The 15,615-nt window shown below is 44.4% G+C and overlaps 1 protein-coding gene across 2 annotated transcripts in view; it reads right to left on the bottom strand.

The window, feature by feature from the left end:
• The window catches only part of TPR10 (ankyrin repeat family protein), a 141,917-nt gene that overhangs the window by 111,279 nt on the left and 15,023 nt on the right, over positions 1 to 15,615 (bottom strand). For both annotated transcript variants that reach the window (XM_087397305.1, XM_087397306.1), the window contains exons 2-4: positions 4,557 to 4,619; positions 2,212 to 2,382; positions 509 to 643 (exon numbers count right to left, since the gene is read on the bottom strand). In XM_087397305.1, coding sequence (XP_087253431.1) covers positions 509 to 643; positions 2,212 to 2,382; positions 4,557 to 4,619 — 369 coding nt within the window. The remainder of the gene's footprint in view (positions 1 to 508; positions 644 to 2,211; positions 2,383 to 4,556; positions 4,620 to 15,615) is intronic.

Below are 15,615 nucleotides of genomic sequence, written 5' to 3'. Positions count from 1 at the left end.
TGGCATATGCTTTGGATATGTACTTCTCTTGACTCGAAAATTGAAGAAATTTGGAATTTCCATATGTTTCTATGGAGGTATAGCGACAACATTTATAATAAAGTGCTCCATTGTTTTGGTCATAATGACATTTTTTGCAATTATTCAAGTTAATGCTGCTTATAAAAAGCTTTCCAATTTCAAAAACAGGCATCAATATTCGCTTTGGATAACATTTAAACAAGGACACACTAGATTTTATTAAGTTTTTCTAACTTTTGTGATTTGTCTGGAAAAATCACAAAAGTGAACTTCTAGTTACCAAGCTAGTGCCCTAGGACTGAATTCGTGCACTAAGAATCTATGTGCAGTTCATAAAAAGTAGGAAAAGACACTAGCCATGACAAAGATTACAAAAATAAGAAAACTCAGCTTTATTCCATATGCATTGTATTGTATTGTTTCTTACACAAATTCACCAGCCCTAACCAAATAGCTTTAATGGCGATCTCTTAAAGATGATTTGTACCTGATCCCGCAGCATGATGGAGAGCTGTCGCATCTAGCTCATTTGAGGTTGCTCGTGGATCTGCCCCATGCTCTATGAGAGACAGTAAAGTCTGAAAATGGCCATGTCTTGCAGCATGAATAAGAGGAGTCTCCCCTGTGTCACAAACCATTGCCAAACCTTTTTAATGCATAACAACACATTCAAAGCATTCAAATCCAATATATAGGCTCAGCCACGGAAAGAAATTAAGCCTAAAATATTTTCATGTTCTCAAGTAATTCATCACCAAAACCATTTTCTGATGTTTGTAAGGCTTACATCACTCTCTTTAAATGAATTATGGGTACAGAAAAACCAACTTCAGAAAATTTGAAGAGTGCAGCAAAGGTAAAGGCAAATGTTGGGATCCTTCACTTCTGCATCTGCCTAATCCAAGGCAGCCAAAGCTTTGCTTGTTCCAAGAGCTTTCAATCTGATGCAAATGACCTAAAACCTAGCAGTCCATGCTGATGACCAGACAAACACAAAGCACGAATATGCACATACTGCAAGGCACTAACTGTTGGCTGCCACCTGGCAGCCTGAAAAGCGCAAAGTGCGGGGGGTTCCCAATCCCCCGCCTCCTATGCCTCCCCAGTCTCCCAAAAAAGCGGCAGGATGACTGAGGAAGTCCAAGGGTCCTTTATATCCAAGGATCCCACAATGTCACATATGCTTATGGGATTAGTCATCCCCGAAATTACAGGTGTCACAGCCGTGAACGTCCCCCCTTCATTAAGCCAGATTTAACCATTACTCCACATCAAAGTGAGAGTTGAAGGCCACCACCTCCAATAAACCCATGTGGACAAACCCCGAGGCAAACAAGCGTGACCAAGGCGATGTGCATGGGGGTCAACAAACCAAAGTCCCCCAAAGTCCATGCCAACCACAAAGACCAGCTCCCACCAATCTCGATAGGTAGCCATCGCCAAAGTCCACGAGAGGGACATGCGTCAAGAGCTGAAATCAAGAGACATGCGTCAAGGAGTCAAGGATTTCGGAGACAACACTCTACTCAAGGGTAGAGAATATGGCATTCACCCTTTGTAGAGGGCAGCTTGGGATGCCTTCCTATTCCGGTTCAATGGCAAAGATATTGGGCAGATGATGCCTTTCAGACTCTGCCTCATTCGCTCTTGATCTCATGGTCGAATAGGAGGATACAGATGCCCATCCATGAAGCTCCTCATTAGGAGAATTTTCAGATCGTGCGCCATGCACTTGTTTTTGATTGCACCTGTGTCTGACTCTCTGTGTGCGTACACGCGCACACATGCAAGCAGGCTGGGCAAGCACACGTGTGTGCCTCTATGTGTGTGTGTGTGCGCGTGCGCGCGTGCGTGCATACGTGCTTTCATCAGCTAAAGTGCTCTTTACAACTCTTTTGACAAAAATGTTGTAGACAAGGTAGTGCTTAGGCAAACATGGCAATAATGATTAAAAGAAATAACTTGAACCTGCTGCCACAACTAGAAGTTGTTATTTAATATAAGTGGTCCAACCAAAGATGTAAAATATTCTTCCTGGTTTTATAAGAGCCTCATCATCATTGTCCCATACATCCACCGGAAGACTCAGCTCCTCCCATAACTAGCAACAGACTACTTATTGGAGTTCTTCAATATAAGGTGTTCAACCAAAGATGTAAAATACTATTCCAAGTTTTATATGAGCCTCACCATCATTGTCTCGTACATCCACCGGATGACAAAGCTCATCCAATAGGTAGCGACAGACTACATCTTTTCCACCCTGAGCTGCAAAATGAAGAGCCCCACGTCCATTTGCATCCTTCACATCTAGAACAGCTTTGGCAAGGCCTTGTCCTTCATCACATGCACGTGCAGCTTCTGCAGATAGTCATCCAGGAATATGCAATGAATGAATGTTCAAGAAGCCCAAGTGCAAGATAACTCAAAGCGGAGAGTTACAGCTCATTACTTTCACCCTCTTTGCCAAAAGGGGGAGGACACAGAGGCAGGGGATGACTTTGGGGGGGGGGGGGGGAAAGAGAGAGAGAGACTCACTGCACCACAGGTTGAAAGAATGACCATTTTATTTTTTTTCAACACAAGAACTTCCAATGAGCAGTGTTTGATGGCTGTCTCATTTCAATATCATTTTTAAATTTCCCAAAAAAAAAAAACCACAAGAGTTTCACAATGTGCAATGTTTTATTGTTGTCTTTTAGAAAAACCACAATTCTTTGTGTTTTCTACATCTTCACTCTGCGAGGGATTCGCTGGCTGTATAGTCCCCCCACTTAGCTGTTAGCCCTAGTTCCAGAGATCCCCTACGCAGTGAGCTGGGCTTCTCTAGAACAGGCCGGTTTTTCTTTCAGCCTTTTCCGGTTTTTTTCATACTCGCTGTTGTCTTGTATGAAATCTTTCAAGCATTAATAGAAGGTTCCTTTCTTTGGAAAAAAAAAAACCACAATTTTTTAAAATCCACTTATTGTGTTGCCAGATTCTGTCCAATTTCTGAATCAGGCTTTCTGTGTTGCATACAAATTGGATCAACTGTAGATTAGAGGTTTTTTCAAGTTTCTAATAGATGGTCCTTTTCTCCAGGAAAAAAGATTTGATCCAATAGAACACAGCCAAAATACTGTACACCTGAAGGTTATTATGACTCATATTATTGATAAGCAGCTGCAGTTAATAAGGGCACATTATCTTCAATAGCTATCCTCTAAGAAATTGATAGAATGAGTCATTGATTCTGATGTTTAAAGCAAAGATTTTTGTGACTAGTTGTCCTCTGTTCACATTGTGATATTGCCATACTACCAGGTACGCTGATCAAGAGACACCACCCTCCCTCCCAGCCGCCCTTTTTCCACGCTCTTCCAGTAAAAGGTAGGAAAAACGGCACACACAAGACAACTTAATCCAAGTCATCATTCAACTAGAATACTGAATTGTTTTTTGAACCGATATTTCTTTGAGAAAACAGAAATGAAAATTACAAAACCGAAAATTTACTAGCAATCATCCAAAATGGTGCTCAACCCAAACTTTAATTTACCAGAGCAAAAATTTGACTGATTACTCTTGATCACGCTAAATTTCTAGACCTCAAGGTACATCCACTGCCTATCCAACAACAATACCATTCCTCGAATTACTTGAACCCATCTATCTAAGGAGGGGTCCCATCTCTTCCGGAGGTAATACTGGAAGCCAAAGGCCAATGGTGCAAGGTGCAATAGATGATTTGAACTCACGATTACGTGTGTTTGATGCAACAAGACATGTAACGCCGTACACAATTGGCTGAATAGAACAAACTATGCTGTACCGTATGGTGCAACTGGCGGGACAGAACAAAAAGAAGAGATGGATGGAAAGATCCTGTGTGAATGCTGACGTGAACCACACCAAGCATACGCTAATGCAGAATCAGACAGAACAAGAGTTGAACTTGCCACAGCATTACCAAGCCAAGCACAGTACACCAGACCACCTTTCAAATCGTACAAAGATTACTCATCTCCAATACAACTAGCAAGCTCGTAACTCAAGCTTATCTTCCCTCACATTCTCCTCTCCATTCCCCGTACAATGATCCACTCCTGCCGTTCTCTCCTTTCTTCACCTACTCGACCTTACTTGATCGATTGGCAGGTTTTCCATTGGAAGCCATGATAAGCAGCGTGATTATGTTCTTACTCAAGATGGTCACTGAGTATGGGACATAACATCTCAGCTCTATCCCAGCCCCCAACTCCCCATGCCAAAGTTCTCCCCTTCTCCATCTGCCTCATCAGATCAGTTATAGCCATCTAGTGTCCAATAACATTCTTAAACTAACCTCTGTGATTTTGAGAAAGCTATAGAGTACCCAAAACGTTTTTCAATCTTGTAATCATCCAAGCATACTTCAAAAAGCTTTAAACCATTCTTTCTTCCTTTTTGGTTACAATTATCATTTCGTTAGAACATAGCCTCATAGACAAAGACTGCAATATTGCACACAATTTCAAATTAAACACAACAGGTCATAAAGATCACATATCCCTTACCTTTAAGACTCTCAATATTTCCATCACGGGCTGCAACCAAGAGCCTATTCACCTTGTCGCGGGCTGCACAAGGACCAAAACAAAAAACAAGAAGTCTTCTAAGGACCACATGCAAACTAGATTCATGTTTAGCATATAACTACGATTTGAAAAGGAGCACTTAGGAATTTCTCAAGACTTTACATGATGATTAACAAGTGGAACTAGTGCAAGCAGTTTCAATAACTTTACTCGCACTTCAAAATGTCCAAATAGTTCATTAATCTCAATAGGCACATTTAGACTAACTTCTTTCTTTTCATAAAATACTTATTCATTTATATAATCTACACACACACTCTCACGTGCACACACACATATAGATAAGATATAACTATCAATATAGATATGGATAGATATATCTATATATAGATATCTATATTTATACATGTATTACACACACACACACATATAACAGATATAACTATCAATATAGAGATGGATAGATATATCTATATATAGATATCTATATTTAAATATGTATCTATATACTTGTCTATAGATCAACACATCTCTCTCTCTCTCTCTCTCTCTCTCTCTCTCTCTCTCTCTCTCTCTCTCTTTGATATACGTGCAGCATGGATTACCAAGAGGACTAGGTGACCCATGACACAGAGAGCGACCAGAGCACACTTGAATCTTAATTGAGGTCCGACCTATCACAGATGAGACTGCCCGAGACGAGGGGTCATTCTGAACATAGCTCAGCGGGTTCAAAGATCGAGGAGGCAACGTCCCCCTCCGCCACCACAGTGTGAGACGGCCAGACAGACGTAGATCCGATATATTTTTGCCGCCCACAGATGAGACACCACAGTACCGGGTTTAGGATTCTGAGTTCTAGTCCCAGTTCCCTACTTTCAAACAATACATGATATGAGATGACATGATATGATATGATACGATAGGTTTTGTTTTTCATTTTAGCAAGGGCTTTAGTGCGCCCTTTGCTCCAGCCCCTTGTGGCTTGTATGAGTTTTCTTTTCCTTTTGGTGTTTTCTGCACTTTGTCCCATCGGCCCGTGAGACTTTCCGCGAACGTTAATCTCTCTCTCTCTCTCTCTCTCTCTCTCTCTCTCTCTCTCTCTCTCTCTCTCTCTCTCGTTGATGATGTATTTTCCTTTCGGATGATTTTGTGTCCCATAGGCCATGTATGGCCTTCCGTGGACCTTTAATAAAATTTCTTTCTTTCTTTCTTTCTTTCTTTCTTTCTCTCTCTCTCTCCTGCTGCTCCCCGCCATGCTCCCCTCTGTTACGCTCTAGCCGAGGTAGCATGACCTCAGAAGAATCGGTCGACATTTCCCTTAAGGATCTACGTTTGTAATGTATTTATTTGCGCTTCATGTCCTAGGTGAGGGCTGATAGCACCAAACTAGGTGGATCTAAGGCTAAGGGCCTAATGCAAGCAATGTGCCTAGGGGCAAAGGAAATCAAATGTATCCCAAGAGAGGGGTGAAAAGATGCATTAGGAAAGGCCCTATGATGATGACATGTGGCATCTAGATCCATCTAGGGAGATGGGGCTGTTGAGGTAAGTAAGAGAGAGAAGATGAGCTTCACGTATGGATTCTGATTGAGGATTTCGACTTCTCTGTGTGTTCTTACGCTTCAACAGGAATTGGCTGGGTGGAATTTAGATGGTGCTACTCCCGTGATCTGCAGTAGTAAAGAGGATAAGTTTGTGTCATTTGGTATCAAAGCAAGTTAGCATTCAGGCTGGACGAAGGGAGCGCAGACGAAGGATTAGTGCAAGTTAGCGTTCAGGCTGGACGAAAGGAGCGCAGACGGAGAATATAGGAACCCCAAAGCGTGTATCGCGAGTCACGCAAAAATGCTTATTTTGAGATTGAAATAGTGAACGACGGCATGTTCATCTACGATACACCTGTGAAATCAGCGGGGTAGACTGACGCAGGGACGGCTGAATTCGCCAGGCTATGAGACAGGAAGAAGAGTCTCCAACGAGAGCAAAGAGCGGCTGCTATCACCTGTGTTACGTCCCTGCCGATAGCTAAACAATCCGCTTTTGGGCAATTCGCCTTCATCCCTTGCCTCCTGGATGATTCGTTGCTTGCAAACCTGCTATCTCGTTTGTGTAAGATTTGCACGGATGTGTTGAAAGGGGATTGCATAGGAAGAGAGCGCAGAACATCTACGTAGCGATGGATGACACACGAGCAGTGGCTTGTGAACGGGGAGGCCTTCGACGCGATGAGCGATGAGTGGGGTTCCTTAACATTGAATTCACAGACCAGGGGGCTTTCGACATTATTTGCTCCTGTTTTCGTCATTTTGTTTTTTTTCCTGAACTTAGCTTGTGTGGAGTATTCAGCTTGCATGAAGGGATAGCCAGCCCGTGTGTAGGCTTGTGGTTCAAAGTAGAGTCAGATTATGCTTGTGTATATGCCTCTGTGCTTGAGTCAGAATGGATTGCAGGAACTTCCCTAGCACAGGGAAAAGTCGAATTTTGGATTATGCCTGGTCAGTGTAATTGTCGGGATTGCAGGTATTCCCTAGTATAGGGAATTGTCTCGGAATTTTGTCAACTTGTAATTACAGTTTCTAGCGGTGTTTATTTATTTTAAAAAAAACAAAACAAAACAAAACACCCATTGACCTGAATGGAAGCAGAAGAAGGAGCTTCCAGGATTGACCCTGTAGAGTCAGGAATCCGGCCGACCCAGCAAGTGTCGCGCCCAGTAGTTCACACCTTATCTGGCAGGATTGCATTACTTGAGGATGCCTTGCAGCAGTTATTAGCACAACAGTTACAGGCAAATGCAGGGCAGTCTGAACTTAGAAGAGTGATACACAGTATGTCTGCTAGACCTTCTCGAGATGAGAAAGGAAAGGCTCCAATGGAACCGGAGTCTAGTGTCCATACGGTCGAGCCTAGGAAGACTAAAGTACCTAATATTGCCAATTATAGGCCGGAAAAGTATTCTGGTCAGATGAATGACCGTAGTTCTGATGTCATTGAGACCTGGTTACACAAATGGGACGAGGCGTTCGCCATTTGTGAAAATCAGAAATGATATCAAGAAAATCCGTGAGGCCACCCACATGTTTAGTGAGGTAGCGGATCGGTGGTGGATTAAACAACAGAAAGATGGTATTGCATTCACTACCTGGGAGGGGTTTAAAAGAGAATTTAGAAAACACTTCTTACCTCCTGACGAAGCATCCAGAGCTTGGGATCAGTATAGAAACCCTCGTCAGAGAAATTTGTCTGTGGCAGAATACACTGATAAGTTTCGAGAGAGCGTGATGAAGGTTGATGAACCCCTACCTCAATCAATCCAAGTGAAAGATTTCATATTTAGATTGAATGATCGGATTAAAATGAAAGTTCGGGCTAAGTATGCGAACACGTTGGATGATGCGATAGCCATAGCCCTGAACTATGAAGATGCCAAGGGCAGCAGGCCAAGTGGGTTTGCGCAAGTCGGAACCCAGTATGGGTACCAGAAGAAATCTGGGTTTAAGAAGAAGTGAATTAGTAAAGGGAGTGGTTCTCAGCCGAGTGGTCAAGCCAAGCAGGCGAAACTAGCTGAAACTCCTAAATCAAGTACCACCATTAGAGTGAAGAGGAAAGTAACACCAATGGCAGCCCGGGCTTGGTCAAAGTCTCCCTTAAACCCAGAGCAATGAGAAAAAGCGAGGAGAGAAGGTTTGTGTTTTGGTTGCCTTCAACCTCATCAGTGGAAGGTTTGTCCACGAAATAAGGATCGTCGGATGGCTGAGATGGTAGTCTCAGAATGCGACGTGGAAATGGAGGGAAGTCCCAGAGCAGAACAGATGCAGATTCAGCTAGCGGGATCTTCTCAGAGGTCAGTACCTTGTTTGTTATGTGTGTCTATTGCTAAGCTAGTAACGAGTGCACCTGATAACATCCTATCTAAGCCCGCAGCAACGGGATATACAGCCTTTAATGATACGGAGTTAATTAAGATGAAAGGGCAAGTAGCCAATCATGATGTCATTGTGTTGTTTGACTCGGCGTCAACTCACAATGTAATTAACTCCAAGCTCGTGAAGAGGCTGAAGTTAAGGACTAGCCCATCTAACTATGCGTATACAGTCAGGATGGCAGATGGAAGTTCAATTGAAGTATGGGACCAAAGGGTTACCCAGTTGGAGCTTCGTATTCAGGACTATGCTGAGAAGCTTGATTTTGAAATGACTAAGCTTGCTCATGCAGATATAGCCCTGGGTAAGGCGTGGCATTCTAGGAAGAATCCAGCCATTGATTGGAAAAAGCACGTATATCAATTCAAGATAAATGATGTGCTTTATGTCTTACGAGGTGAGAAAGATGTACCTCAGGGACCGTTGGTTTCCGTGATGGAGATCCGAAAAGCTCAAGAAGAGTTTTTATTCCTTTGTACAGCATCGGTAGAGCCAGTTGATGATTCTTCGGCTAGCACTGATGTTGCGCAAAGTGGTGAAATGGCCAAACTGGCTGATCTTACAACAGAGGAGTTCTCTGACTGTTTTAGGGATAAGCTACCTTATGGGTTATCTCCAGAGCGAAATGTTCAGCATAAGATCGAACTAATCCCGGGGGCAAAACCTGTAAATAGACCTCCCTATCGAATGAGTTTTACCGAAGAAGCGGAGGTGCGAAGGCAATTGGAAGAATACCTCAAGTTGGGGCAGATTCAACCAAGTTTCTCACCTTTTGCTTCGCCAATGATATTAAAGAAGAAAAAGGATGATATGTTTCGCCTCTGTATAGATTACAGAGCATTGAATAATATCACTGTTAAGCACAGGTATCCGATGGCTCGGATTGATGATTTGCTAGATGCATTACATGGAGCCGTGATTTTCAGCAAGATAGATCTTAAGTGTGGCTACCATCAGATCTGGATTAGAGCCGAGGATGTGCATAAAACCGCTTTTAGAAGCGGGTTTGGTCATTATGAGTTTTTGGTAATGCCCTTTGGACTTACCAATGCTCCTGCTACATTCGTCATGCTTATGAACGATTTACTATGTCCGTATATCGGAAAGTTTGTAGTATATTTTATTGACGATATTCTGGTATTCAGTAAAAGTATTATTGAGCATCGTGAACACTTAAGAATAGTGTTCAGTACTTTGAGAAAAGCCACTCTTTATGTAAATAAAAAGAAAACTATACTGTGTATGGTTAGACTTGAATATTTAGGATTCATAATTACTCCAGAGGGGGTAGAAATGGATCCAAAGAAAGTGGTTGCGATACTAACTTGGCCAATCCCTCAGAGTCTGACCGCTTTGCGGTCATTCTTGGGATTTGTCCAATTTTATAGAAGACATATCAAAGGATATTCTAAAATACTATCGCCATTGACTGATCTGACCTCGGATAAAGTACCTTTTATATGGGGACAGAATCAACAAGAAAGTTTTAACACCATAAAACAAGTTGCGATCCCCAGAAACCGTTGTTCCTGGAAACCGATGCAAGTGGCATTGCGGTAGGAGCAGTTCTCCTTCAAGAGGGAAGGCCAGTAGCCTTTGAAAGCAAGAAGCTTTCTCCCTCTCACCGAAATTGACCAACTCATGAATTGGAGTTGTATGCTGTTATCCATGCTTTGAAAACATGGAGGCATTATTTGTATGATTCAGAGTTTTATGTGGATGTGGATCATGATACTCTGAAACATTTTTGTAAACAGCCTGACTTGAGGGGCCGCCAAGCTAGGTGGGCAAAGCTCATGCAGGAGTTTCATTTGACGATTCGGTACCGAAGAGGGAAGGATAATAAGGTTGTTGATGCGTTGTCTCGCATTATGCACAATATGAGTTTTACGGTATTAGAGAGTGCTCTAATGACCGAGATTAGAGAAACTCAAAAGGTGGACGAGTTTGTCCAGAGCTTATGGCCTAAAGCTCATGTGTTTAGACCCAGGAAAGAAAAGGATGACCTGGCATCCAGAAAAGGCCAAACATATGCAAGATATACCATAAGGGATGGTATGCTGAAAAGAACTGGCAAGGTTGTAGTACCTAGTCAGAACGATCTCAGGCAGAGTCATTTGACAATGCCATGATAGCCCATGTGCGGGACATCCAGGAGTCGAGAAGACATATGATCTCGTGAAGCGAGATTTCTTTTGGCCAAAGATGAAAAAGCATATTCATGAATATGTGACACGGTGTTTCTCGTGTCAGGTGAGTAAGGCAGAACGGGTGAAGCCACTCGGACTTTTGCAGCCCTTGGAAGTACCACTAGGTAAGTGGGAGAGCATTTCCATGGACTTTATTGTGGGTCTGCCTACGACACAAAGAGGGTATGATTCTATCTTTGTGATCGTTGATCGTCTAACCAAGATGGCTCACTTCATTCCGACTAGAGAGTCTATTAGTACCCCGCAAGTGGCGGATTTGTTTATTAGACATATATTTCATCTGCATGGATTGCCTAGATCCATAGTGTCAGACAGAGATGTCAGATTTACCGGTCATTTTTGGACAGCGGTATTTCGGACACTAAGGACTGAGTTGGGAATGGATGGTCAGACGGAGAGAGTCAACCAGATTTTAGAGGATATGCTGAGGGCATATGTGTCATTGAGGCAACATACGTGGGACAAGTGGTTGCCACTGTTAGAGTTTGCCTCCAATGATAGAAAACATTCCTCTACGGAGTTTAGTCCGTTTGAATTGAATTATGGCTATAAACCAGCAAATCCAACTATAGTTGGAATACCTCAGAGAGTACCTAGTGCCGCGAACTTTGTGGTTCAGATGCGGGAGATGCTAGCACTTGTGAGAGCTAATATCTGCCGGGCTATGGATAGAGCCAAGGCGTATGCGAATCAAACCGGTCTATAAGAGAATCTAAGGAAGGAGAAAAAGTTTTTCTCAGAGTTCCTTCGCACTCGAAGTCGTTAACTTCAAGAGAGTGTGCTAAATTATCACCTCCATACTGTGGGCCGTGGTTAATTCTAAAGAGAATAGGCAAGGTAGCCTATAAATTAGAATTGCCACAGGGTTGCAAGGTGCACCCAGTGTTTCATGTTTCTCGTTTAAAAAAAATTTTGCATACTGGTGACTCACTAATCGAAGGTGTGGTTTTGTTTCAGGAGATAGAGGATAATGCAAGACGCAAACCAACAAGAATCCTGGATCGAGGAACAATGCAAGTGCGCAATCGGAAGATACCCATGGTGTTGGTTGCATGGCATGGTCAGCCTCTATCAGAAGCTACCTCGGAATCCGTATACTAGTTGCGGAGAGTGTTCCCAGACTTTATCATCGAGGACGCTGATGTCTGAAGAGGGAAGGACCGTTATGCTCTAGCCGAGGTAGCATGACCTCGGAAGAATCAATCGACATTTCCCTTAAGGATCTACGTTTGTAATATATTTATTTGCGCTTCATGTAAATGATCGGGAGGGAATTAATGTCAAGGTCCTAGGTGAGGGCTGATAGCACCAGACTAGGTGGATCTAAGGCTAAGGGCCTAATGCAAGCAATGTGCCTAGGGGCAAAGGAAATCAAATGTATCCCAAGAGAGGGGTGAAAAGATGCATTAGGAAAGGCCCTATGATGATGACATGTGGCATCTAGATCCCACTAGGGAGATGGGGCTGTTGAGGTAAGTAAGAGAGAGAAGATGAGCTTCACGTATGGATTCTGATCAAGGATTTCGACTTCTCTGTGTGTTCTTACGCTTCAACAGGAATTGGCTGGGTGGAATTTAGATGGTGCTACTCCCGTGATCTGCAGTAGTAAAGAGGATAAGTTTGTGTCACCCTCCACGCTAGCTCCACCATGCTCTGCCCTGCCCGCGGTGAGGCCTTCCCGCCTTGCTGCTCCCTGCTTGCCTCCCGCCTTGCTTGCCATCGCCTAGCTCCTCTAGCCCACCCACCTTGCTTGCTGTTTTGCAAGAGCCCTCGAGGCCATCGCCTGTCCCTTGCAGGCCGTCACGGGAGCCCTCCAGCCATCGTGGGTGCTCTCCAGGCCATCGTCTGCAATGAGGCCTCTTCCAAGCTGTCGCGGGGGCCTCTCAACCCCCCTCCTTTGTCGTGGGACTGTGGCGCTTGTTGCCGGGTACCAAGAGTACCTGTGTGAGCCCCGACGCTTCCAAGCAGCCCCATCGGCTGCTCAGCTGCGCCAACCAGTGCCATAGGGAGCCCCGTGGCTCCTAGGAGCTGTGCACTGCTTGTGAGGCAGCCCTAGGCTGCTAGACATCCAGGCTAACCTTGGTGGCCAGCCCCTCAAGACTTCAAGGCCTGCTTACCCCCCACTCCCTCCTCAGTTCTCGACTCCAGTCTGCACCAAATCTGCACCTGCAAAAATACTCAAGAAAGGATCAAGAAAGCAGCAAGAAGGCACTCTCCAGCTGCCAATATGGGGACAAGAGAGAACCACCAAACCAGAAAACAAGGGATGAAAGAAAGAGAAAGAAAGAAAGAAAGTTTATTAACGTCTTCAGAAGACCGATGGGTCTATGAGACCGTGAAAAACCTAGTACAAACGAGCTGTGGTGGTGGAGCTACTAAACAAGCATCCACACCAATGCCAAATGCAAAAAATGCAGAATGGTAGTACTAAGTACTAAGTACAAGATGGTCATGTCAGTGGTTGACTATATATCAATCTCATCATCATCATCATCATCATCAAGACATCAGGGTGGATGAGGCAATGGAGGCATGAAAGCAGCGTTAGAGTGATGTCGACCACTCAGGGGTGCAACCCTGGCACGTCTCCTGGTCATAGCTCTGCGCCTAACAAGGGCTACAATAACCCCTGTCGGTCGGGCTCCGACTCTAAACAGGGAGGGGATATCCCCAAGTGTAATCTGCGTGTCAACCCTCTATCTAAGCTGTCGGGTCATTAGTTCTAGGAGTATAGCCTCATTTGGACGAAGACGGAGAAGATAGAAGACCTGAATGTCAAGGCTTGCATATCAACACTCAAGGAAGTATGTAAGATGCAAGACACTGAAATTGAATGCCTACGCAAGAAGCTGAGAGAGACTAGAGAAGACGAGCTCTTAAACCTCCGAGCCCAAATGCAAGATGAAATGAAGAAATGGGAAGAGGAGATGCAAACCAAATGGACATGTGAAAAAGGCAAAATGCTATAGGACATGACTCGTGTTCTAGGTGAAAAAAACAGTCATTTGGCCTCTCAAATTGAGACATTGGAAGCCCATGTTGCTGCCCTTTAAGATGAGAATGACAAATTGAAGGCAAGTGCACATTGGGAGGATGGGGAGTTTCAGCCACCTTTAAACGAGGAGCTGAACACCATTAAAGAACAAATGCAACAGCTCAAAGATGCAAAGGGGACGTCAGAGGAAGGATTCAAGATCATTGATGTGCTGAAATCAGAGAATGAGCAGCTCAAAAAGGAAATGGCAGCTTTGCAAACAACGGTACAAGGGAAACATGCTGAGTTCATACAGCAAATCACGAAGGGGAAGGCAGATATGCTTTTATGGAAAGATGTACTAAAGAAAGACACAACACCAAAGGAAAGGGAGCTCATCTCTGAAACACTTGAAGAAGAAAAAAGACAGGGCAGCAAGACTTTGAATGTGCTGGTCAGAGGTCTAACAGTAGGTGATAGCCCCATGTCAGATGCTAAAACCCTTTTTGACAAGATAAGAGTCAACCTTACTTGTGAATCAGCCTGGAGAGTGGGTAAAGCACATGCACCAACGAGGCCCTTGGTTGTAAAGCTACGAACAGCCACAGATAGATCCACCCTCAAGAGTACACGGGCAACACTAGAGGGGACCAAGATCTTTCTGGATGAAGATCTCACACTCCTACAACAGGAGCATAGAAGGGAAGGAATGGTGCGGGTGATGGTTGCAAGACAAGAGGGGAAATGGGCAGTTTACAGAGATGGCAAGGTGATCATTCGAGAGAGGGCAGAAAAAAAAGTACGAGATGTAGGAGAAGGGGACAGCACATGACGGTGTTTGAACAATGGGACGAGTATGCAAAACAAATTGAGGATGGCAGTGTGGAATTGTAATGGCACCCTCTGGTTTGACCTAGGGGGGTTCTTGGAGACAAACAGTAATAGAGATATGATCTTTTACACGAGACACATGAGAGCCCACAGAGAGGGCTACCCACAGTGACAGGATACACATGGGAGTCTACTCATAGGAGGGAACTGAGGAGGGATAGTGGGGTACGAGGATCTTCTCTTCAGATCACATCTGAGGCCACTCCTCTCTGTGATACGAAGGGAGGAGCATGCACGGCACATGTGGATTTGTGTTCAGTTACCAGATGCGCGTCCGATCTTCATTGCAGTGTTTACTTTCCCCTAGACACATCATCTTATGCGCGAGAGGTCACCACTCACGGGCACAGCCCATATGAGACTATCCATGATGACATCACAAGTTCTCTAGACACGGGGACACTCTCCTCCTTGGTGACTTCAATGCACGTACTGGGAATAGACAAGTGGGCTTGTTAGATTTCGTAGTACCGGAGATGGATGCAGCAGAGCTGGAGATCGTGAGGCAGAGTCGGCAGATGTAGATGCGCCAGTGACAGCATATGGGAGGCATCTACTCGATTTGGGAGCTATACATGACCTGATCATATATAGCGGTCTCTGAAGATGGCCATCATCTTTGGGGCTCACATCAACGGAAGCTGCTTCCCAGATTGGGTGAGATTTGTTACCCCATCCCCCAATCCAATTCCGACTAGTCGTACTCGAGGGATGTAAATTGTTGATGTGTCACCCCCTTCGGTGAAACTTGTTTCCCACATCAAGGGGAGAGTAGTACAGTGGACTACCTGCTCGGTCCACAAGCCTTTGCCCCACGGATACATGATTTTACTGTGCCCCCTCCTCCACTCGGAGCCGACCACTCATACCTTACCTTATGTATATCGCCCACCATGCCAACCATGAGGAGGGCCCCCCCACCACCCACTCGCGATTAGATCCATTTTGACCGTGCTCTTGACCCGGTGTATGTGAGCCACCTTGCTTCTCAGCTTCTAGTACTACTTGGAGAGGGAATGGACCTCGCACATGCATCA

Source organism: Dipteris shenzhenensis, chromosome 26, assembly GCF_047967505.1.
Source record: "Dipteris shenzhenensis isolate YYH24624 ecotype China chromosome 26, Dip_SZ_1.0, whole genome shotgun sequence".
NCBI lineage: Eukaryota > Viridiplantae > Streptophyta > Polypodiopsida > Gleicheniales > Dipteridaceae > Dipteris > Dipteris shenzhenensis.
The sequence above is the reverse complement of the archived record's forward strand: the minus strand, read 5'-3'. Positions and strand labels throughout refer to the sequence as shown.